Source organism: Osmerus mordax, unplaced genomic scaffold (assembly GCF_038355195.1).
Source record: "Osmerus mordax isolate fOsmMor3 unplaced genomic scaffold, fOsmMor3.pri Scaffold_210, whole genome shotgun sequence".
Classification (NCBI taxonomy): Eukaryota; Metazoa; Chordata; class Actinopteri; order Osmeriformes; family Osmeridae; genus Osmerus; species Osmerus mordax.
Genome location: NW_027120522.1, coordinates 1 through 23,607, shown reverse-complemented (window position 1 = coordinate 23,607; position 23,607 = coordinate 1). Strand labels below are relative to the sequence as shown.

Below are 23,607 nucleotides of genomic sequence, written 5' to 3'. Positions count from 1 at the left end.
ATGCTGTGTAGTGGGCGGGGCCTGATCTTGTCCATCAGAATGTAGGCGGTCCTCTCTGAGCTCTGCTTTACTCCCTCCAGAACACGACAGATCTCCTCCCCATAGAGGTTGTTGCCTGTGAAGGTGATGTTATAAAGCCTTGTTATAAGGTGTTGTTATAAAGCCTTGTTATAAGGTGTTGTTATAAAGCCTTGTTATAAGGTGTTGTTGAAAATCCTTGTAATAATGTGTAGTTATAAAGCCTTGTAATAAGGTGTTTTAAAGCCTTGCTATAATGTGTTATGAAGCCTTGTTATAAGATTTTGTTATAAAGCCTTGTTATAAGGTAATGTTATAAAGCCTTGTTATGAGGTGATGTTATAAAGCCTTGTTATAAGGTGTTGTTATAAAGCCTTGTTATAAGGTGTTGTTATAAAGCCTTGTTATAAGGTGTTGTTGAAAATCCTTGTAATAATGTGTAGTTATAAAGCCTTGTAATAAGGTGTTTTAAAGCCTTGCTATAATGTGTTATGAAGCCTTGTTATAAGATTTTGTTATAAAGCCTTGTTATAAGGTGTTGTTATAAAGCCTTGTAATAAAGCCTTGTTTTAAGGTGTTGTTGTAAAGCCTTGTAATGAAGCCTTGTTTCTAAGGTGTTGTTGTAAAGCCTTGTAATAAAGCCTTGTTTTAAGGTGTTGTTGTAAAGCCTTGTAATAAAGCCTTGTTATAAGGTGTTGTGTTGTTGTAAAGCCTTGTAATGAAGCCTTGTTTCTAAGGTGTTGTTGTAAAGCCTTGTAATAAAGCCTTGTTATAAGGTGTTGTTGTAAAGCCTTGTAATAAAGCCTTGTTATAAGGTGTTGTTGTAAAGCCTTGTAATAAAGCCTTGTTATAAGGCCGTTTTAAAGCCTTGTTAGGTGTTAGTATAAAGCCAAGTGAAGTGGAACAACCTAAATTCCCTCATGTATAACCCATTTAACTCTAATCATAGCGTTGTGATTTATTGGTTATCAACATGCATACACATCAAAGAACATGAATGTTATAAGAAACATTTATTATTGATATTTAAAACAAGCTTTTTAACATCGACAATCTACAGTAGTACATGATTTAGTCTTTATGTCTGTGTCAAACGTTGTGACTTCAACAAACCGCTTCTTCAGCCACTGATTGTAGAAAACAATCCTGGTGAAAGTCTGAAACAGCCGGCTGATCTGTTCTGGAGTCAGGTGGCTGAGCGGTTAGGGAATCGGGCTAGTAATCAGAAGGTTGCCGGTTTGCTTCCCTGTGCCAAGTCTGTGCCAAATGATGTTGTGTCCTTGGGCAAGGCACCCTACTTGCCTCGGGGAGAATGTCCCTGTACTTACCTTAAGTCGCTCTGGATAAGAGCGTCTGCTAAATGACAATGTAAAATGTATCCTGGTGACAGTCTGAAACAGCTGGCTACCCCGGAGAGGAGCTGCTGTTAGCTGCTACGAAAAATCGGAGACTAACTTCTTTACATAAACGTTCATACAAAGACAAAAAACGAGAAGATTCCTTCCAACATCTATGTAGAACAAATATTCTTCATGTTGTGATTCACGAGGAACAGAACAAAGGGTTAGTTTTTCTAGATTCTTCTAAGGAGTGATGAGGGCTTCCAGAACCATGTGTTGCGGCCGACTGTGCCTCCGGAGGTGCACTTCCACCTCCAGGCCTCCAGGTGGCGCTGCTCAGACCAGAAGGGGGTTGTCCAGCACAGCCACGCCGGCAGCCACGCCCCCGTCCGCGTGCTCTGAACTCTTGGTCCTCAGCAGGTGTCCCACACACTCATTCATGAGCATGTCTGATCCTTGCCTGTAGACGCACACACACACACAGGAAACATTGAGTTATGCAGTAAATATATATGCGTTTGTTGGAGAGTGTGTCCGTGCAGGTTTACCTGACGTAGGCTCCGAACATGCCAAGCTCGCTCAAACAGGTGCTGAGTCTAAGCTCCGCCCCTCTCCGCAGAAGGATGTTGTGTAGTGGGCGGGGCCTGATCTTGTCCATCAGAATGTAGGCGGTCCTCTCTGAGCTCTGCTTTACTCCCTCCAGAACACGACAGATCTCCTCCCCATAGAGGTTGTTGCCTGTGAAGGTGATGTTATAAAGCCTTGTTATAAGGTGTTGTTATAAAGCCTTGTTATAAGGTGATGTTATAAAGCCTTGTTATAAGGTGTTGTTATAAAGCCTTGTAAAAAGGTGTTGTTATAAAGCCTTGTTATAAGGTGTTGTTACAAAGCCTTGTTATAAGGTGTGGTAAAAACTTGTTATAAAGCCTTGTAATGAAGCCTTGTTATAAGGCAATGTCATAAAGCCTTGTTACAAGGCTTTATAACAACACCTTATAATGAAGCCTTGCTATAAGGCGCTGTTAAGAAGCCTTGTTATAAGGCGTTGTCATAAAGCCTTGTTATAAGGTGCTGTCATGAAGCCTTGTTATAAGGCGTTGTCATAAAGCCTTGTTATAAGGCGGTGTTATAAAGCCTTGTTATAAGGTGGTGTTATAAAGCCTTGTTATAAGGTGGTGTTATAAAGCCTTGTTATAAGGTGGTGTTATAAAGCCTTGTGCCATGGTCACAATGGTGTCTCACCCCCTCCTTCTCTCTGGGGCTTCAGGACAAACTGGTCAGGATTTGCCAGAGCCATCTCCACCGTCCGGTCCCCCTCCGCACCCTACCACACACAGAACAATGGATGGGACAAGAAATTAACACATCATTCTCCTATTGAACAAACGCTTCCATCTACGAGAATCTCTCTCATTCCTCGCTTTCGTTTTACTAAAATTACCATCATACACCAACAACAGTTTGTCATACTAAATTAAAAGAAAAACAATCAGCCAATGACTCGGCTGGTTGACCAACAGACGGTCGCTCAGCTCCACAGGGACCCACCGGGTCCAGGGTGTAGAGCCCAGCAAAGGTGGCCCGGACCTGGGCTGCGACTTGGGGCTCTCCTGGGAAGAAGCTCTCCAGAACCCCGGGGAGAGCCAGCTCCTGCTGCACCTTCTTGGTCCCGGCCAGGTGGGTGCTGATGTCTGGAACCTTCACCGCCTGCGAGCGCTCCATCAGCAGACGGGCGTCCCAGCTCTGTGGGTGGGGGCAGGGAGGAGAGAGAGGGTGGGGAAGGTTAGGAGGAGCGTGTGTGTGTGCGCGTGTGTGTGCGCGTGCGTGCGTACCTGTTCAGTGTAGTTCTGGGGCATGTATCCATTCCTAAAGTAGACCACAGCCACCTCTTTCCCGTCACTAAAGGAGTGGAGGAAACAGACCGTTCAGAACAGAACACAGATGTTTCAAAACCCCTCCTGAACAGCATTCAATCAGTAGCACAGCAGCCTCCAGCCTCACACTGGCAGCCTCCAGCCTCACACTGGCAGCCTCCAGCCTCACACTGGCAGCCTCCAGCCTCACACTAGTAGCCTCCAGCCTCACACTAGCAGCCTCCAGCCTCACCGTCAGCCTCCAGCCTCACACTAGTAGCCTCACACTAGCATGCTCCAGCCTCACACTAGCAGCCTCCAGCCTCACACAGGCAGCCTCCAGCCTCACACTAGCAGCCTCCAGCCTCACACAGGCAGCCTCCAGCCTCACAGTCAGCCTCCAGCCTCACAGTCAGCCTCCAGCCTCACACTAGTAGCCTACAGCCTCACACAGGCAGCCTCCAGCCTCACAGTCAGCCTCCAGCCTCACAGTCAGCCTCCAGCCTCACACTAGTAGCCTACAGCCTCACACAGGCAGCCTCACACAGGCAGCCTCCAGCCTCACACTAGCAGCCTCCAGCCTCACACTATTAGTCTCACACAGGCAGCCTCCAGCCTCACACTAGCAGCCTCCAGCCTCACACTATTAGTCTCACACAGGCAGCCTCCAGCCTCACACTAGCAGCCTCCGGTCCTGATCCAGAGAACCCGTTCTGCTCACGTCCTCAAACCTCCGCCGGATGACCGGAACTTTCCTGAGGAGGGCAGAAGGAGTCAGCACACAGCAGCAGCTTCCTGTCTCTGCTGAGATTATATCACGCACAACAGGAAGTGCTCACCTGCTCCACAGCTCGTTCTCCACGTATCGGTGGTCGTATATGTTCCTCTGGACGTCCTCCACCAAGAACATGACCACAGCCCTGCAGACACAACACAGGAAGTGACCTCACCTGTAGGAACTATCCCGTGTCTGGCAGGAAGTGACCTCACCTTTGGGAGCCGTAGAGTTCCCAGGCTTTAGCCAGCGCTGCGGCCAGGCCAGCTGACGGGTTGTTGTCAAGGATACGCCGGCTGTCCTCCAGCCGCCCGGCCACCCTCAGGACGTGTCTGAGGAGGTCCACAAAACACACGCTACGTTACCCAGGACAACCAGGCTGATTGTTCTAGGGAACAGTTTTCTAGAACAGAAGGACTAGGAGGAACAGGGGCTGTAGTTAAGCTGGATCAATAAGAACATCTTCATCTACTAACTCATGACTTTATTCACTGCACATTTGCTTATTTTTCATCCCTTCGTCCATTGAAATCATTCTCTCATCCATCCATCGCTGTGATGCAGGGCGTGGTGGGCCTGTGGCTCCAATCCTCACCTGTGGAGGGCGGGCGTGCGTGAGGCCAGCCCTCCGAAGCTGGCAGCGATGGTGTTGATCTCCACCTGCTTCAGAGCCACGCCCCCATCAGCACTCTGGTCCAGCATGTAGTCAGAACGGTTCAGCCCCACCACCACCGACTGGAGACAACATGACCTCACAAGTTAACCTGCCCTGCCTAGGGAACATGACCTCACAAGACCTCCCCTGAAGAACATGTGTTGGGTAGGTAGAACATGTGTTGGGTAAGTAGAACATGTGTTGGGTAGGTAGAACATGTGTTGGGTAGGTAGAACATGTGTTGGGTAAGTAGAACATGTGTTGGGTGGGTAGAACATGTGTTGGGTAGGTAGAACATGTGTTGGGTAAGTAGAACATGTGTTGGGTGGGTAGAACATGTGTTGGGTAAGTAGAACATGTGTTGGGTAGGTAGAACATGTGTTGGGTTGGTAGAACATGTGTTGGGTGGGTAGAACATGTGTTGGGTAAGTAGAACATGTGTTGGGTAGGTAGAACATGTGTTGGGTGGGTAGCGTACCTGGGCTGGGCCCTCCTGGAGGACGTGTCTGTAGATGCTGAACAGCCGGGCTGTGAAGTCGTCCACTGCGATGGTGCTGCAGGCACAAAGACATGCTGCTGAGGCGCATTCCATTTATCTCAGGGGGCAGCCCTTTCAAGGGAGGACGGTTACAGATCCTTGGTTTCCATGTACTGTGTGACCGTAACCAAGTGCTCTGTGCGTGTAGGTGTGGTAGGTGCGGAGGTGTGGTAGGTGCGTGTGGAGGTGTGGTAGGTGCGTGTGGAGGTGTGGTAGGTGCGGAGGTGTGTGTGGAGGTGTGGTAGGTGCGTGTGGAGGTGTGGTAGGTGCGGAGGTGTGTGTGGAGGTGTGGTAGTTGCAGAGGTGTGGTAGGTGCGTGTTGAGGTGTGTGTGGTAGGTGCGGAGGTGTGTGTGGAGGTGTGGTAGGTGCGGAGGTGTGTGTGGAGGTGTGGTAGGTGCGTGTGGAGGTGTGGTAGGTGCGGAGGTGCGTGTGGAGGTGTGGTAGGTGCGGAGGTACGTGTGGAGGTGTGGTAGGTGCGTGTGGAGGTGTGGTAGGTGCGTGTGGAGGTGTGGTAGGTGCGGAGGTGCGTGTGGAGGTGTGGTAGGTGCGGAGGTACGTGTGGAGGTGTGGTAGGTGCGTGTGGAGGTGTGGTAGGTGCGTGTGGAGGTGTGGTAGGTGCGTGTGGAGGTGTGGTAGGTGCGTGTGGAGGTGTGGTAGGTGCGGAGGTGTGGTAGTTGCAGAGGTGTGGTAGGTGCGTGTTGAGGTGTGGGTGGTAGGTGCGGAGGTGTGTGTGGAGGTGTTGTAAGTGCGGAGGTCAGGGTACCCGGACAGGGCCTGCTCCAGGAAGGCCTGGTTCTGGCTGATCCGGTCCACTAGGAGGTTGTAGTGTGTCTGGACCTCCACAGCCTGCTCAAACACCGCCCTGGGCACAGCGGAGGGGAACAGGGTGAACGGGGCGTACGACACCAGCTGTGAACATAGGAAACACACGGAGAGACTAACGCTCAGTAACCAAGCAACCAACACAGCTAAATCTGTAGTGTTAATTTGAGTTAAATTCCCAGTGTAAATTATTCCGAGTGAATGGGTGTTGATTTGTGTGTTATTTTAACACTCGCAGTGCTGAAAAGGCTCTGTGGGGGGCGTCATTTCAAGGAGTCAGGCGCATACACTCATTCTGAGTTACTTTCCACATCCGGTTTTTTCGCGCTCATTGACGAGAAGGACATTTGTCGTCACTGATTTACCGTGCCAGCTGCCAGTGAATTAGCGCGCCCAGAAGAAAACTGTGTGGGATTGGGATATTCAGTTTAAAAGGTAAGAACCACATTTATCAATTTATAAAGCTTGTTAGTCGTTATTTAAATCATGTTTGAACATTAAGTGGGGTGTGATGCAGTCGATATGTGGCAACGTGTGGATTTTAGCTACTGTACTTGCTAGCTTATAGTTAGCTAACGCTAGCTAGCTAGTTGCTAACGTAGCTATAAGTAACTTTTCTTAGCATAACGCTACATTTTTCCATAAGTTAATCAACTGTACGTTAACGTTAGAGGTCAAATATACGTGTTTTGTAATAAAAGTTCCTAACAGTATATTTATTAAGGTTCTATGAAGAGACCAGTCAGGGTTTTTTCTACACTAATTGAATATGTGGGGGTGGGGCCTCATCGTCGCCTTTTTTTAAATATGGGGACGGTTGGTGTGTGAGAACATTTCTGTCAGGAATACTCGGTTTAAAGGGTGAGAACCATATTTATCAAATGATAAAGAATGTCTTTACCTAACTGTCTAAGTTAATTTAGTACAGCAACTGTAAAACGGTAAAATGAGGTTAGCATGTTTTAATATAACGTTAAAACATGTGTTTAGAGCTAACGATGTTTAAGAAAATCTCTGGTCTAGTCAGTGTTTTACACTACCGTAGCTAACGTTTATGAAAGTCATTTAATGTGGCGTCGTCGTTGTAAGGTTCAAAATGCTTTGTGCACGTCAGCGTGCAGTGAAGCAGGCGGCTTTTTTTTAATGGTGGTGTTTGTGATGATGGCCTGCACAAGGCGTTTGGCGTCTTCCCTCTGGCCATATTCGCTTCGCGCCGTTTGCGTCCATGTTTAATTGCGCTGCTGTAGATTACTAGATTTTTTTCCTGCATATGATAAGCAATCTTCACTGTTGTTGGTTTCCACTTAAATATAAGCTAACATCTCATTGCCTGTTGTTTTTTCTTCTTCACTAGGTGCAGTTTCAGGATGTACCATGTTGCTCAAGGTGAAATACCGTAGTATCAAGAAGTACATCAAATTGCACTCAGGCTTCACCTATTCAGAATTCATCAGGGAAGGTAAATAGCTATCCTTTAAAGGCCCAACAAAATATGTAGCCTCTTTAGTAACAAATCACAGCACAAGATTCTCTGTGGCTGAACAATTTAAATATTTTTGGCTGTATTTAACAGTTTATTAAAATGTATCAAATTTTTGTTTAATTTTAGGTCTTTACTTTTAATGACAGTACATAGTGGAATCATCAACATTAGTAGTACATGGCAGTATACGTTTTGCTGCAGATTCTTTTTGTTTAACATTTACAAGATAAGGAAATACAAAGTTAAGCAGGATGATATACAATTTGCTCAAGTTGACTTTATCTGGTTACATTCCCTCTTTTATAGTCAAACAACTGACTCAGACAACTGAGCTGTGCCGACTTCTAAAAGCTGCTGAGAAACTCACAGAGAACGATGAAACGGGTAAGCTACACAGCATGCATGGTTCATATTACAAATTAGTTAGCTAGTTTTATCTTTTCCTATTAGACATTAATGTCTTTTTTTTTCTCTCCTGATAGACTGGGACAGTGACATCGCTTCCATGCTGCTGCTTCTTAATCTCTTGCCACCCACAGCTGGACGGAAGAGGACCAAAATAAGTCCAAGTGATGCAGTGGACAAAGTGGTGCACTTTCATAAGGTACATTATATGCCAAAATTCCACAAGACAATTTTTTAGTTTTATGCACTTGCTTGCTTTTCCTGTCCATATGTTGCTTTTAAGTGCGTTCCTTCCAAATAAATGGGTATTACAGGCCAGTGTGTCCCAATTATTTGGGAGGAATGTTTTTCCAGTGAAGCAAATTATCTCAAATCACAGGGGCAGTATACACAGTGTATTACATTAACATGGACCAGCAAATACCAGATTCACTTGAAGGTGTACACATTTACAATATATATTTTTTCTTGTAGTCATGCTGCAGCATCAATGAATATCTTCAGGAAAGAGAGGGTAAACAACCATACATCCTTGCCATTGGCCGAACCCAGAAGGCAGTTGATACCTTCTACATCGTCGTTGACAAACAGCTCATCCTCTGCCAAGCCACCAGCTCATTGGGTGCTTTTGATGAACTGTTTAAATCCCACTACATCTTCAACTTGTCTTATGATGAGTCCCTGGTCCATTTCTACACTTTTCTTCACCTTTGAAAACATTTAATGTGGACAATGATGAAAATGGTGAAATGTTCACCCAAGCCCTGCCCGCTGTAGCAAAAGACATCTTCTCTACTAACTGGGTAAGGATCAGTGGGGTCGAGTACAGAGCCGGGTTAGTCATTTGCAGTGGCACGGAACACGAAATACCTTTGTTTTGCAGAATTAAAAAAATACTTTTAGTTAACAGTGTGATCTACTTCATGGTGAACAAGCTTATGGTTGACCATTTCAGTGAGCACTTTCATGCCGACAATGTGTTTGAAAGTGATGAAAAAGATGTGGTGAAAGCACTGTATTCAAATTTATAAGCCTTTTGACTTACAAAGTGCTTATGGTGGTGATGATAGCCTTTATATTGTACCATTATTTTCTCTGTAAATGTGCATAGACTTAAGTTGTATGGTGCTTGGATATTGTTGTCTTCATTTAAAAAGACAAATTCATTGTATGTTTATTTCTTCCTGTAGTGAAAAAAACATTTTCAGAACATTGAATGTAACAACTGTCATGAATACATTTTAAAGTGTTATAATAACACAATGATTTAAATGAACACTTTCAGAGTAAGGGAGTAACACGATTTAGAGTTAAAAATACACTTATTGTTGTGAAATAACACTGATTTAAATTAACACGTTAAGAGTTAAAAATACTGTTTAAAGTGTCATAAAATAGCACTGAATGTTAATTCCTAACACGAGTTTAGTGTAAAAAACTACTCTTAAATGTGTTAAGAAACAACACTGAGTGTTACATTTTTAACACTCTTATGGAGTTAAAATATGAACACTATCCAAAGTGTTAATTTAACTGAAGTGGTGAGGATTATATAAACTCAGAGAAAGTGTTAAATTTAACACTATGGGAGTTGAAATAACACTGACGTTTTTGCTGTGAATACTAAGACTACCATAAAATTACCCATGTCTGATTTGACAAGTCACTGGCTAAATCTCTTATCACCAACACGCCCTAGGGAATTTGGGAAGTTGTGGGGACATTTGGTTTGAAAAGATTCCACGCATGGCTGCACGGTAAAACAGACTGTCCCCAGAAGCGCGCTCTCATAACAGACACATTCCTGTCGTGTCTGAGCATCACTCACGCTCATCTGAACAGCGTGTTGTTGTAAATCAACTACTGGTCCTAAAGGTGTTACTGTTAGCAACATTACCCACTGGTAGAAGGAAGGAAATTAGACGCTAACAGACTGATATTTTTTTTTAAACAGTTTCATATTTTAAGGATGTTGTAGAATAAACAGGGCTAGCCATCCCTGCTGCTGTAGAGATAGACTACCCATGTTGCTTAATCGCTTCACGAATTGTTGCCAATTTATAATTGAGCGCATTAGCTGTTTTCATGGAAGACCACACAGCGTAGCCACATGACAGGCTAGAGATTAACCCTTGAAGTTTACCAATTAGTTTTAAACTAAAATCAATGAGGATAAAATTAACGTAAATGACCTCTGAAGAGTTCGGCGTCTCTTCGGTTCTCATCAGTACTCCATGGAGAAGAGCGGAATCCTTCGCAACATCGGCTAGGTCCTGAACAAGCGCTGTGTTCCTCAACACCGCCTCCGGTATCCCCTCCTGATGATCCGCCATCGTTGTCCACCTGCAACTTACCTGCGAAGTGATACGTTGGTTAGTCCGAATGTCTCTGAAGAGATAGAAACTAGATCTCGTGACTAACAACTGCATCAGTTAATTTTCTTAAACGATGGGTGGGGTGTTTTTGGTCTAACGATTGGATAACAATTAACATATTTTTCGAAACTTTCTCACCGCTCCGGTTATAATACTAGGCGACAGCAAAGCCTGAAAGCGAAATATTCGTACTCACGCTGACTGGTCAACTAGTAGGAAATGTGTACACAGTAGCAAGCTAACCGTGACAGAGCGTTTTAACAAACCTTTGGCACAGATTCCGACAGCTAGTCTATCCTATCTGTACGGCTAGATAGTTACCGCATGTAGGCTAACTGGCTCAATAGAGTACATAACAAACATAATTCGTAGCGCATTATTGGTTCTGAAGGAATCAAAATAACATTTTCCCGACAAACGCTTTTCTTACGTTGGTTGTTATAAAGATATGCACGAAAGCCCTCCACGGAACGTATAGCCTTTTGGCAGAGCAAGATATCTACACAGCTAAATAGAAGTTGAATGGAAAGTGTCTTCACTTTAACTATCGCATGGATTACACATTGCTAACTGGCCTATGCCCGGGGCTGTGTATTTGTACTCGTCACGAAATGCGATTGGTTACATGTATTTCGGTGAGCACAATAACCAATCGGTTTCAGTGCTGTCACCACGTATACCGGAAGCGGAAAACAGTCTGTTTGTAGTCCAAAGTTCATTCATTGTAGGTCTGAATCTAAAAACACTATCATGTGACCTGTAGTGCCATAGGGCCTAAGTAAGTCCACACATTATTTTTGTTGACATTCTAGCGAAGGTCAGGATGTTGCTGCGCGGTAACAACTTAAAGAGAATCTGCGTTTTATCGGGCCGTAATTTGACCCCAGACCTGCAGATGGCGGTAGAGAGCTATGGTGAGGCTTCTTCATGCCCCCCCTGCGTTGTGCTTCCTAAACACATGCAGACTAGTTTGTCCCTTAACTCGCTGGTCACGCAATATTGGGAGCCAGTCCTCAGATTAACTAATTTACCTACACCTCTGCTAAGTGTTGGTAAGACTACAATGTTTGTTTGTAAGTGTTAAGAGTCACACAGATGGCAGGACCACAGATGAGTCAACAGATCTCAAGAGAGCCTGTCTGTGTGTATGTTAATAATGTGTGCATGTGTGTCTAACGTATGAGTGTGTGTCTAGTGTGTGAGTGTGTGTCTAGTGTGTGTGTCTAATGTGTGTGTGTCGAGTGTGTGTGTCTAATGTATGTGTGTGTGTCGAGTGTGTGTATCTAATGTGTTTGTCGAGTGTGTGTGTCTAATGTGTGTGTGTGTGTGTCTAGGGTGTGTGTGTATCTAATGTGTGTGTGTCGAGTGTGTGTGTCTAATATATGTGCGTGTGTGTCTAATGTGTGTGTGTCGAGTGTGTGTATCTAGTGTGTGTGTGTCAAGTGTGTGTGTCTAGTGTGTGTGTGTCGAGTGTGTGTGTCTAATGTGTGTGTGTGTGTCTAGTGTGTGCGTGTAGTGTGTGTGTAGATGGCAGGGGGGCAGCTGTCCAGGGAAGAAGCGCTTCAGGTCCCAGGCTGCAGGCATGCCTGCCACATCCTGCTCTACGCCGACACCCACGCTCAGCTGTTTGGAAGCACCCCCATCAGACACATCATACTGGTGAGGGGGGGGGGGGGGGGGGGTGTCTGTGTGTGTGGGTCTGTGTGTGTGTCAGTGTGTGTGGGTCTGTGTGTGTGTCAGTGTGTGTGGGTCTGTGTGTGTGTCAGTGTGTGTGGGTCTGTGTGTGTGTGTCAGTGTGTGTGGGTCTGTGTGTGTGTGTGTGGGTCTGTGTGTGTGTCAGTGTGTGTGGGTCTGTGTGTGTGTCTGTGTGTGTGTCAGTGTGTGTGGGTCTGTGTGTGTGTCAGTGTGTGTGTGTCAGTGTGTGTGTCAGTGTGTGTGGGTCTGTGTGTGGGTCAGTGTGTGTGTGTCAGTGTGTCAGTGTGTGTGTCAGTGTGTGTGGGTCTGTGTGTGTGTGTCAGTGTGTGTGTGTCAGTGTGTGTGTGTCTGTGTAACCGTGTCTCTGTCTCTCTGTAGATGCAGATGCGTTTTGATGGTCTGCTGGGTTTTCCAGGCGGGTAAGTTGGTGCACCTGTACCAGCCCGTTAAACATGCACATTTAGGATCCATTTGAATCGTTGGATTGTTTTAAAAGCCCTAATAAATCAAAATACTTGTACTGGTGGAAATTGCAAGTAAACAATTCTCAAAATTGTGTAGAATTGTCAAGATTCATGCTTCCTGATAGCTTTTATTATTTATTCGATAAAACATTTATATAATATTCACAGATTTGTTAATCCCTCAGAAGAAGGTCTGGAGGCTGGGCTAAGCAGGGAATTGTGGGAGGAGCTAGGAGTGGAACTTCCTGTGTCTGTCAAAGATCACATGACCTCCTGCCACGCCCCCTCTTCCAACTCCTCCCACCTCATCACTCACTTCTATGCCCAGAAGATGGGCGAGGCTCAGATCAGGGATGTAGAGAGAGCGGCTGCTACCACGGCAACAGACCACGGCCAGGAGGTACCATGTGTGTGTGCTTCCCTTCTCTTTCACATTGATTTATGGCCACGGTACACCTCCCCCCATGTCTCTCTCTCGTCAATCTGTCACTTTCTTCCCTTCTCACTCCCTGTGTATCTCTCCCTCCCTCTCCCTCCCTCTCCCCCCACCCTCCCTCCCTCTCCCCCCTCCCTCCCTCCCTCTCCCCCCCCCCACCCTCCCTCCCTCTCCCCCCCACCCTCCCTCCCTCTACCTCCCTCTCCCCCCACCCTCCCTCTCCCCCCTCCCTCCCTCCCTCCCTCTCCCCCCCCCACCCTCCCTCCATCTCCCCACACCCTCCCTCCCTTCCTCTCCCCCCCCACCCTCCCTCCCTCTCCCCACCTCCCTCCCTCCCTCTCCCCCCACCCTCCCTCTCTCCCCACCTCCCTCCCTCCCTCTCCCCCCTCCCTCCCTCCCCCTCCCCCCTAGGTGATGGGGATGGTCAGAGTCCCCCTCTACACGCTGAAGGGAGGAGGAGGTCTTCCCTCCTTCCTGTCACACTCGTTTGTGGGGAACTCTCGCTCCCAGCTGCTGGAGGCTGTGCTGCGTCTCGGTCTTGTTGGGCCGGAGGATCTGAGCTCGGCGCTCGCTCTCTCTCTCTCCGTACACACACACTCTCTTTCCATACACACACACTCCTCCGAGCACCTGCAGTCTGCCCTCAGCCTGCCAGAGTAGGGGAGGAAGCAGTCCTGATTCTCACACTCACACACACAGTCACTCACACACACAGTCACTCACACACACAGTCACTCACACACACAGTCACTCACACACACACACACTCACACACACACTCTCTCACACACACACACACACTCACACACTCACACACACACTCTCTCACACACACACCCACTCACACAAACAATCTGTCACACACACACACACAAGCACACATAGGTTTGCATGTAGGCATGCGCACACACACACACACACGTGACTCATCTTGGTCAGAGCTCCCTCCAGTGAATCTGGTTTCTGGAAGATGTTGTTGTGGAGATGAAATAAAGGATATTTGGTTTGAACATGCAACTCTCCTGATGTGCCCCACTGACACGAGACATGGTCAGAAGGAAGCTTCCTCACTATCACCTCCTCCTCACCTCCTCAATGATAATATCACCTCACCACTAATATCACCTCCTCAAGGATAATATCACCTCCTCCTCTCCTCCTCAATGATAATATCACCTCACCACTAATATCACCTCCTGAAGGATAATATCACCTCCTCCTCTCCTCCTTAATGATAATATCACCTCACCACTAATATCACCTCCTGAAGGATAATATCACCTCCTCCTCTCCTCCTTAATGATAATATCACCTCACCACTAATATCACCTCCTGAAGGATAATATCACCTCCTCCTCACCTCCTTAATGATAATATCACCTCACCACTAATATCACCCCCTCAAGGATAATATCACCTCACCACTAATATCACCTCCTCAAGGATAATATCACCTCACCACTAATATCACCTCCTGAAGGATAATATCACCTCCTCCTCTCCTCCTTAATGATAATATCACCTCACCACTAATATCACCTCCTGAAGGATAATATCACCTCACCACTAATATCACCTCCTCAAGGATAATATCACCTCACCACTAATATCACCTCCTCAATGATATCAGTTCACTGCTAATATCACCTGACTGCTAATGTGTGGGGCGGTGTATGGGAGGGGGGGTGTTAACATACAGCAGACAGCGCTTCATTCACACGTCTAGTTTCAGGTGAAATTCTCTTCTGTGGTACCAGTTGAAACACACACACACATTCATATTCACATGCATGTTCACACACACATTCACATGCACGTTCACACACACTGATCAAGGTAAAAAAGCTTGTTTTTCTCAGGTCTCACACCACATCCGCACCAACACCCCCGACAGGAAACAGAGGAGACTGCGAGCACGACTGGATGTGTGTGTGAGAGAGAGAGTGTGTGTGTGTGAGAGAGAGAGTGTGTTTGCATGCTTGCATGTGTTTTCCTCCGTGCATGTAAATGGTCACATCACCGTGTGCGTGTGCGCGTGGTTGTCTATCAGCCGACGGTGTTGTTGGGTGAAATAATACAAGGTCATCGGAAAAAACATGGCGTGGCGAGAGTGAGAGCGACAGTGTGGTGAAGAGAGGGAGGAAGGGAGAGAAAGAGAAGGATGCTGAGGGAGAAAGAGAGTGTATTCATAGCTGCAGAGGTATTTATAGCAGGGCTGGAGAGGAGAGGAGAGAGGGGGTGTGGCTTAGGTTGTGACATTTTCTCTGCTTCAGTAGAGTGGAGAAGAGAGAGAGAGGAGAGAGAGCTGTGTGTGAAAGAGAGGGAGAAAGAGGGAGGGTTGTTTTTGAGAGTGTGTCTGTGAAAGCAGGAAGGCTAGAAGGAGGGAGGGAGGGAGGGAAAGAGGGAGGAGGAAAGAGAGTGAGCTGAGAGAAATCTGTCAGATTCAAACAGTGTTCACTCTGTGTAATATAGAGAGAGAGAGAGGGAAGGAAGGAGGGGAGGGGAGCAGAAGAGAACAGAAAGACCAGAGGACCAGAGAGAGAGAGAGAGAGGTATGGTTGTCGTTTTGTTTACGGACATGACATTTGTGTCCGTGTCATTCGTGTGTGTGTGAATGTCTGCTGTCTGCACACGTGAGTGTGTTAGTGTGTGTGTTAGTGTGTGTGTTAGTGTGTGTGTTAGTGTGTGTGTTAGTGTGTGTGTGATTGTGCCTCTGTCCGTGTCAGTGTGTGTCAAATTGAACCAAGAATGCATGCCTGTGGAGAGTGCATGTTGGACTAAGATATCAGGGGTGTTTGTAAATGGTCCAAGGCATGATGGATGGAAGCAACTGGATGGATCAATTATGTAATATTTGTGTAACATTTATATTCTCTTGCCTGTGTGTGTGAGAGAGAATGAGAGAGTGATAGAAAGACAGACGTACATTTTAAAAACCTGCATATTCTTTCTGTATCTGTTATTTCTCTGTGTGATACAGTGTGTGTTACAGTGTTTGTTACAGTGTTTGTTACAGTGTGTGTTACAGTGTGTGCCGGTGTGATCGTTGTCTTAGTTTGTCCATTTCAAGGTGTAGCAGTCATCAAGCATCAGCAGACAGTCAAGTCTCCATTCCTCATTTAGATTCTCTTGTTTACATGCCAGAGTAACTCTAGTGTGCAATCTGTGCTCGCAATAGCAACTTGGTAAGATAGCATCGTAGCATGCTAATGTTGTCCTAGTGTCCTTCTGGCTATGATCAAACCTAGGGACCAGCGAGCTAGTTCAGCTAGTTAGCATGGCTGGCATTCATTCAGATGGGTTTGTTAGCTGCGTAGCATATTTGGCATCATGTGACGCGTTGAGTCACTTCAGACACAGATTTGCTCTTTCTCTCTCTTCCGCTCTCTCTTTCTCTCAATCCCCTTTGCACCCCACTTCATTCGTCTCTCTCTCTCTACCTCTCTTTCTGTTCCTCTCTCTGTCCGTCTCTCTCTCTGTCAGGGCTCTTAGTCCACCTGGCCCTCTGTAGCACCTGCACCTCATGACCCCAGACAAGGGCCAGGGCAACCTCCTCTCCAGCCACACACCCAGAATCTGTCATATACAGAGCAGGGTCAGGGGTCATCTACAGAACCTGTTATCAACAGAACCTGTCATCTACAGAGCAGGGTCAGGGGTCATCTACAGAACCTGTTATCAACAGAACCTGTCATCTACAGAGCAGGGTCAGGGGTCATCTACAGAACCTGTCATCTACAGAACCTGTTATCAACAGAACCTGTCATCTACAGAGCAGGGTCAGGGGTCATCTACAGAACCTGTCATCTACAGAACCCTCATGTTATGAATAGAGCTCTAATGTTGTGTATGGAACCTTCATGTTTCTACTTGATGTTTTTTCTGCTCAGAGAAACAGGTTCTGTTTTGAACCTTACATGGTTCTGTTTGGAACCCTACATGGTTCTGTTGATCTTTAAAGCGTCTCGTTTAGAGGGTTCCTCTGTGGTTCTACAGGGGTCTATGTAGCCTGCTGTAGTTTTCAGACAGTTGGGAGTTTGAACACGGAAACTTGTTGTGTAACAAACACAGGATGTGGGAGAGAGAATCACAGTGTGTCTGCCCAACTTATATTTAAGAGTTTGTGTGTGTGCGTGCGTGTTTGTGCATGTATGTGTGTATGTATGTGTGTATGTGTGTGTGCATGTGTGTGTGCATGTGTGTGTGCATGTGTGTGTGCTTGTCAGCTCACAGTTGGGTCTCATTCCGTATCTTTTCTGATATGAAGTGGCATAGATAGTTTCTCAGACCAATGAGGAACATGGTCTTTATAAGTACACAGCAACAGTAGTGTAATGTGTGTGTGTTTCATTAGTGATATTACTCATTACATCCTGCCCCCCCTCTCTCCCTCCTTCTCTCCCCCCTCCCTCCCTCCCTCCCTCTCTCTCTCTCTCTCTCTCTCTCTCTCTCTCTCAAGTTCATCTATATAGATTCACTCGAAGGACCCAATGGATAAACAGTCATAACAAAATCAGTCACCACAGCGACAACACAACCAGTCACCACAGCGACAACACAACCAGTCACCACAGCGACAACACAACCAGTCACCACAGCGACAACACAACCAGTCACCACAATAGAAACGTAGCAGAAAGGCAGACAGGGTTAATGCAGGTGTAGCTGTAGCAGCATCACACTAGGTTGGGGTCACAGGTCACAGGGGGTATATTTATTAAGCCAGGGTCAGAGGTCCAAGTTCAAAGATGATGACATCACACGGCAAGCTGAGGAGGGAGAAGGGCGCAGAGTACGACTCCCAGGTCAAAGGTCAGGATGTTTTACTGACATGTGTGAGTGGTTGTGTGTGGATGTATGTATGTGTGTGTGTGTGTGTGTGTAAGTCCGAATGTGAGTGTGTGCGTGTGTGTGAGCGTGTGTGCGTGTGTGGTGTTATGGGGTTGCTTCTCTTTACTCTACAATGTGGATGATATTTATAGCCAGTATTAGTGATGCTGTCTACTCATATTGAGTCAGCCTTGGGCTGTGTGGGCTAGAGAGAGAGGGAGAGGGAGGGATATGAAGAGGGTAACAGAGAGAGGGATGGAGAGAGGGATATGAAGAGGGTAACAGAGACAGGGAGAGGGATCAAGCGGAGTGTGCAGATCTGAGACACAAAGAGAGACTTAAGTTTTATATAATACTAAACTGTGCCTTACTCTGCGTGTGTGTGTGTCAGACCTGCGGGTCCAGCTGATGGAGCAGATGAAGGTTCTAGAAGGTCAGGTTGAGGTCAAACAGCAGCAGCTGTCCGACCTCTCCGAGTTCCTGCGTCGTCGTGGCGACATCGAGGCCGAGTATGCACGTGCCCTCGACAAACTCACAGAGAGATTCACACACAAGACCAAGAGGTAAGCGTGTGTGCAAGTGTGTGTATGGGGATAGGTGGGTCTGACCACTAATGCAAATATGTAATTCCCCCCCCCCCTCCCTCCAGGAAGGAGCAGTGGGGGCAGTCGGTGTGTCAGGTGTGGTCAGTGCTGCTGACTCAGACGCGTCAGGAGAGCAGAGAACACGCAGCGCTGAGCGACTCCTGCTGCTACACCCTCACCCAGCGCCTGGCACACACCGCCGAAGACACACACCGCCTGGCCAAGCGGGTACACACAGAGAGCGAGAGCGAGAGCGAGAGCGAGAGCGAGAGCGAGAGCGAGAGCGAGAGAGAGAGAGAGAGAGAGACTGATAGACTGATAGACTGATGGACGTTTTGTCTCCAGAGCAGGGAGATTGGAGTCCAGATGCAAGATGAGCTGCTGAAGGTGACCAGTGAACTGCAGACGGTACGTGTGGGGGTGTGTGTGTGTGTGGGTGTCATAATGATGAAGATGATAATGTTGATGATAGTGATGATGATAATGTTCTGATGAAGGCTCTGAAGACGTACAACCAGTACCACACAGACAGCCTATCAGCTGAGGGGAAGCTGAAAGAGGCCGAGCGATTGGAGGAGAGACAGACTGGCAAATCAGACCTTGGTCTTGGCCAATCAGGAGGCCAGAGGCGTAGTTCTGTTAAGAAGATGGAGCGGCTGATGGAGAAGGTGATTGGAGTTTTTTTTTGTGTGTGTGTCTCTGCTGAGGCAGATGGAAAGAGAGGAAGTGTGATAATTCTGTGGCACAGGAAGTCTTTAACATCTTCTTACCAACCTGAGTTTCCTGTGTCTGCCTTGGCAAGCATTTATGCCTCTGTGTATGTGTGTATATGTGTGTGTGCGTGTGTATGTGTGTGTGCAGAGACATGGCAGGGTGCAGGAGACCCAGCTGAAGTGCACCAAGGCGCGGAACGACTACCTCCTGAACCTGGCAGCAGCCAACGCTGCCATGAACAAGTACTATCTTCAGGACATCAGCGCTCTCATCGACGTGAGAACACACACCTGAACACACACACCTGCACAGACACCCACTCTCACACCTGAACACACACACCTGCACAGACACCCGCTCTCACACCTGAACACACACACCTGCACAGACACCCGCTCTCACACCTGAACGCACACACCTGCACAGACACCCGCTCTCACACCTGAACACACACACCTGCACCCGCTCTCACACCTGAACACACCCCTCCCTCTCCCTCTCTCAGTGCTGTGACTTGGGGTTCCATCTCTCGGTGGAGCGGGTGATGAGGAGCTACTTGGCGGGCAGGGGGCGTGTCCAGCGGGTGGAGGAGGCGGGGCTTCAGCAGCTGGAGGCGGCGGTCTCTGCGCTGGACCAGGGCGGAGACAGAGATGCGTTGCTACAGCAACACGACACTGCATTCTGTTTACCCTTTAAGTTCAACTATCACCCACACGAAGGAGACCAGGTGAGGACCCTGACCTTTACTGACCCCTCACCCCAGTGTGGATCTGGACCCCACAAAGGAGACCACATCAATCCCCAACACAGTCAGGAAACCAAACCAAGGTGTGTGTATATAGCCTGTGTGTGTGTGTGCTTCAGGTGTGTGAGGTCAGTGCAGAGAGCCAGGTGAGGTATGAACTGGAAACCAGGTTCCAGCAGCTTCAATCACGTCTTGCCTCCGTCACCTTGGAAACAGAGGAGGTGAGTTGACCCCCCCTACTGATTGGTTAATGGACCTGTCAATCATCATTCTGTTTCTGTATACCATGCATTGTCTCCTAGCAACGCTGTGATTGTACCTTCCAGGTTAGCAAGACTCTCAAAGCCACACTCAACTCCCTATTGGACAGTATGGGTGAGAGTGACGCAAACCCCGCCCCTGACCTAGCAAGCAGCTTATCACACGAGCCTTCTGGGGCCAGCTCCACCCAGAAACTCACCACGGCCAAGCGACGAGCCAATCAGCAGGAGACAGAGATCTTCTACTTCACGGTACGGGCAGGACCCAGACACACACACACGGACTGTGGTGTGTGTGGTGGTGTGTGGGTGGTGTGTGTGTGTGTGTGTGTGTGGTGTGTGTGTGTGGTGTGGTGTGTGTGTGTGTGGTGTGTGTCGCTCTGGATAAGAGCATCTGCTAAATGACTAAATGTGTGTGGTGTGTGTGTGTGTGGTGTGTGTGGTGTGTGTGGTGGGTGTGGTGTGTGTATGGTTAACATGATCCTCTGTCTGTTCGTCAGAAAGTGAAGGAGTTCTTCACCAGCAGCTCTCTGTCCTCCAAGCTTCAGGCCAAACACGACCTTCTACAAGAGGCTATACAGAAAGGTACCCTAACTACCCCTTAACCACCCCTTCTCTAACTACCCCTCTCTAACCACCCCTTCTCTAACTACCCCTCTCTAACCACCCCTTCTCTAACTACCCCTCTCTAACCACCCCTTCTCTAACCACCCCTTCTCTAACTACCCCTCTCTAACCACCCCTTCTCTAACTACCCCTCTCTAACCACCCCTTCTCTAACTACCCCTCTCTAACCACCCCTTCTCTAACTACCCCTCTCTAACCAACCCTTCTCTAACTACCCCTCTCTCTTTTTGTTGCAGCTGAAGCTGTGGATAGTGACCCTTCCAGGTAACCATGACGACTACAGTCCTGAGAGAGGGAGGGAGGGAGGGAGAGAGGGAGGGAGAGAGGGAGGGAGGGAGGCAGAGAGAGGAGGAAGGAGGAGAGGTGGAGGGGATGAAGACACGGAGAGTGATAGTCCTTGTGTAACTCAGCAATAACAATGTTGGAGTATGTGTTTGTAAGCCATTGCATGTGTGTGTGTGCATATATTGTGTGTGTGCATGTGTGTGTGTTTGCATGCATATTTTGTGTGTGTGTGTGTGGGTGTGTGCATGCATGCTGTGTGTGTGTGCATGCATGCTGTTTGTGTTTCCCAGAGTGCTGTGTGCTCGCTCAGTCAGACAGAGGAAGGCCAGACCTTGTTCCCAGTTCAGCCACACTCTCTTCACAGCCCACATGCTGTCCTATATACAGGTAACACACACACACTGAAAAACTTACACACATACACTGTATATACACACACACACACATACTCACAACCGTATACTCTCTCAGACACAATCGCATGTGTACACACAAACACTTCTGTTTAGTTATTGCTGTGTTACTCCAGTGCTGCATGTATTGCTAAACTTGCTTGCCCTCTCTCTATCTCTCTCTCTCTTCCTCTCCCTCTCTCTCTCTTCCTCTCTTCCTCTCCCTCTCTCTCTCTTCCTCTCTTCCTCTCTTCCTCTCCCTCTGTCTCTCTTCCTCTCTCTTCCTCTCTCTCTCTCTTCCTCTCTCTCTCCTTCTATCTTTAGTCCCTGACAGAGGTCAAGTCTCATCCTTCTCTCTCTTTACAAGTTTTTCAGTTTGTTTTTCTGATTGATCATCCTTCTTTTATCCTTTCTGCCTCTCTCTCTACCTCTGTCTCTCTGCCTATGCCTCTCTCTCTCTGCCTCTGCCTCTCTGCCTCTGTCTCTCTGCCTGTATGTGCAGCAGAAGGAGGAAGATGTCTCGGACGCAGGTAGATGTTGGGAATAAAGCTTGCATGACACATGCTCAGGATAAACAATTACTCCTCTCTCTCTTTCTCACTCTACCATCGCTCTCGCCCTCTCTTCCTCTCTCTCAGAGTACTGGTCAGCAGATCCCTGTGGTGGTTGAGAGCTGTATCAGGTTCATAAACCTCCACGGTGAGCCACCTCACCTTTGACCTCTAACTTGAGGTACCCTTCCACATGCACCACACCACCCTGTGCAGGATAGTAATCTCCCAGTCCCTCCCTCTCTTTGTCCCCCTTTCCTTTTCCTCCCCCTCCTCTCTCTCCCCTCCCCTCCCTCCCCTCCTCTCTCTCCCTCCTCTCCCTCCCCTCCCTTCCTCTCCCTCCCCTCCTCTCCCTCCTCTCCCTCTCCTCCCCTCCTCTCCCTCCCCTCCCCTCCTCTCTCTCCCTCCTCTCTCTCCCCTCCCCTCCTCTCTCTCCCTCCTCTCCCTCCCCTCCCTTCCTCTCTCTCTCCCTCCCCCCCTCTCCTCCCCTCCTCTCCCTCCCCTCCTCTCCCTCCTCTCCCCCCTCTCCTCCCCTCCTCTCCCTCCCCTCCTGTCCCTCCTCTCCTCCCCCCCCTCTCCTCCCCTCCTCTCCCTCCCTTCCTCTCTCTCTCCCTCCCCCCCCTCTCCTCCCCTCCTCTCCCTCCCCTCCTCTCCCTCCTCTCCCCTCCCCTCCTCTCCCTCCTCTCCCCTCCCTCTCCTCCCCTCCTCTCCCTCCCCTCCTGTCCCTCCTCTCCCTCCCCTCCTCTCCCTCCTGTCTCTCTCTCTCCCTCCCCTCCTCTCCCTCCCCTCCCTTCCTTTCTCTCTCCCTCCCCTCCTGTCCCTCCTGTCCCTCCCCTCCTCTCCCTTCTCTCCCCCCCCTCTCCTCCCCTCCTCTACCTCCCCTCCTCTCCCTCCCCTCCCTTCTTTTCTCTCTCCCTCCCCTCCTCTCCTCTCCCTCCCCTCCCCTCCTCTCCCTCCCTCCCTCCCCTCCCTTCCTCTCTCTCTCCCTCCCCTCCTGTCCCCCTCCCAGGTCTCCATCATGAGGGGATATTCAGGGTTCCGGGTTCTCAGAGAGAGGTCAACCACATCAGAGATGCATTTGAGCGAGGTACTGTACACACACACATACACCTGACTCCCTCACACATACACACACCACACCCTTCGCACACACACACACCCCCTTCACAAACAATCCCCCCACCCTTCCCCGCTGACCTGTGGTGACCCTGTGGTGACCCGTGGTGACCCGTGGTGACCCGTGGTGACCCGTGGTGACCCGTGGTGACCCGTGGTGACCTGTGGTGACCCGTGGTGACCTGTGGTGACCCTGCAGGAGAGGACCCGCTGGACAGTGAGTGTGATCTGGACTCAGTGGCCGGAGTTTTGAAGCTCTACTTCCGAGGCCTGGAGCCCCCTCTCTTCCCCTATGACAGCTACTGCCCCCTGCTGGAGTGTGTCCGTAAGACCACCATATTTTCTCTCTCTCTCTGTGTGTGTGTGCGTGTGTATGTGTGGGGTGGGGATGGTTGTCTATGTGTGTGTATGTGTGTGTGCGCCTGTCAGGACACACCTGGTTCCTCCAATCAGAGCTGGAGGAGGTGTTTGACCCTTGTGTTTGGTCCAATCAGAGCTGGAGAGCGTGTCTGAGAAGGCGTCCCAGATCAGGGCGGTGGTCTCCTCCTTCCCCCGGACGCTCCTGGTCGTCATGAGATACCTGTTCGCCTTCCTCAACCAGTACGTCTCCTCTGCACCTCCTCTGCACCTCCTCTGCACCTCC

The 23,607-nt window shown here is 48.5% G+C and overlaps 3 protein-coding genes across 3 annotated transcripts; 2 read left to right on the top strand and 1 right to left on the bottom strand.

The window, feature by feature from the left end:
* Positions 1–734: 734 nt before the first annotated feature.
* On the bottom strand, positions 735–10,768 carry LOC136939515 (glutathione synthetase-like). The gene is made up of 13 exons (XM_067232139.1): positions 10,696–10,768; positions 10,083–10,244; positions 5,944–6,089; positions 5,120–5,195; positions 4,582–4,721; positions 4,202–4,318; positions 4,051–4,131; positions 3,889–3,966; positions 3,191–3,257; positions 2,907–3,101; positions 2,601–2,682; positions 1,907–2,096; positions 735–1,818 (listed from the first exon to the last, which is right to left on the bottom strand). Exons 2-13 carry the CDS (start codon positions 10,221–10,223, stop codon positions 1,695–1,697), a joined length of 1,437 nt encoding a protein of 478 aa, XP_067088240.1. The 5' UTR covers positions 10,224–10,244; positions 10,696–10,768; the 3' UTR covers positions 735–1,694.
* A 459-nt stretch (positions 10,769–11,227) lies between these two features.
* LOC136939516 (U8 snoRNA-decapping enzyme-like) lies at positions 11,228–13,595 on the top strand. The gene is made up of 5 exons (XM_067232140.1): positions 11,228–11,317; positions 11,461–11,924; positions 12,339–12,379; positions 12,593–12,824; positions 13,272–13,595. Exons 2-5 carry the CDS (start codon positions 11,793–11,795, stop codon positions 13,518–13,520), a joined length of 654 nt encoding a protein of 217 aa, XP_067088241.1. The 5' UTR covers positions 11,228–11,317; positions 11,461–11,792; the 3' UTR covers positions 13,521–13,595.
* Positions 13,596–17,323: 3,728 nt separating this feature from the next.
* Positions 17,324–23,564, top strand: LOC136939514 (rho GTPase-activating protein 4-like; the record flags this gene model as incomplete). The annotated part of the gene is made up of 16 exons (XM_067232138.1): positions 17,324–17,672; positions 18,082–18,253; positions 18,340–18,502; positions 18,620–18,682; positions 18,772–18,942; positions 19,136–19,264; positions 19,494–19,715; positions 19,853–19,954; positions 20,060–20,245; positions 20,494–20,578; positions 20,857–20,884; positions 21,800–21,827; positions 21,936–21,996; positions 22,858–22,935; positions 23,164–23,289; positions 23,459–23,564. Coding segments are annotated over exons 1-16 (1,784 nt in total), but the record flags the coding sequence as incomplete, so codon positions are not given.
* Positions 23,565–23,607: the final 43 nt, after the last annotated feature.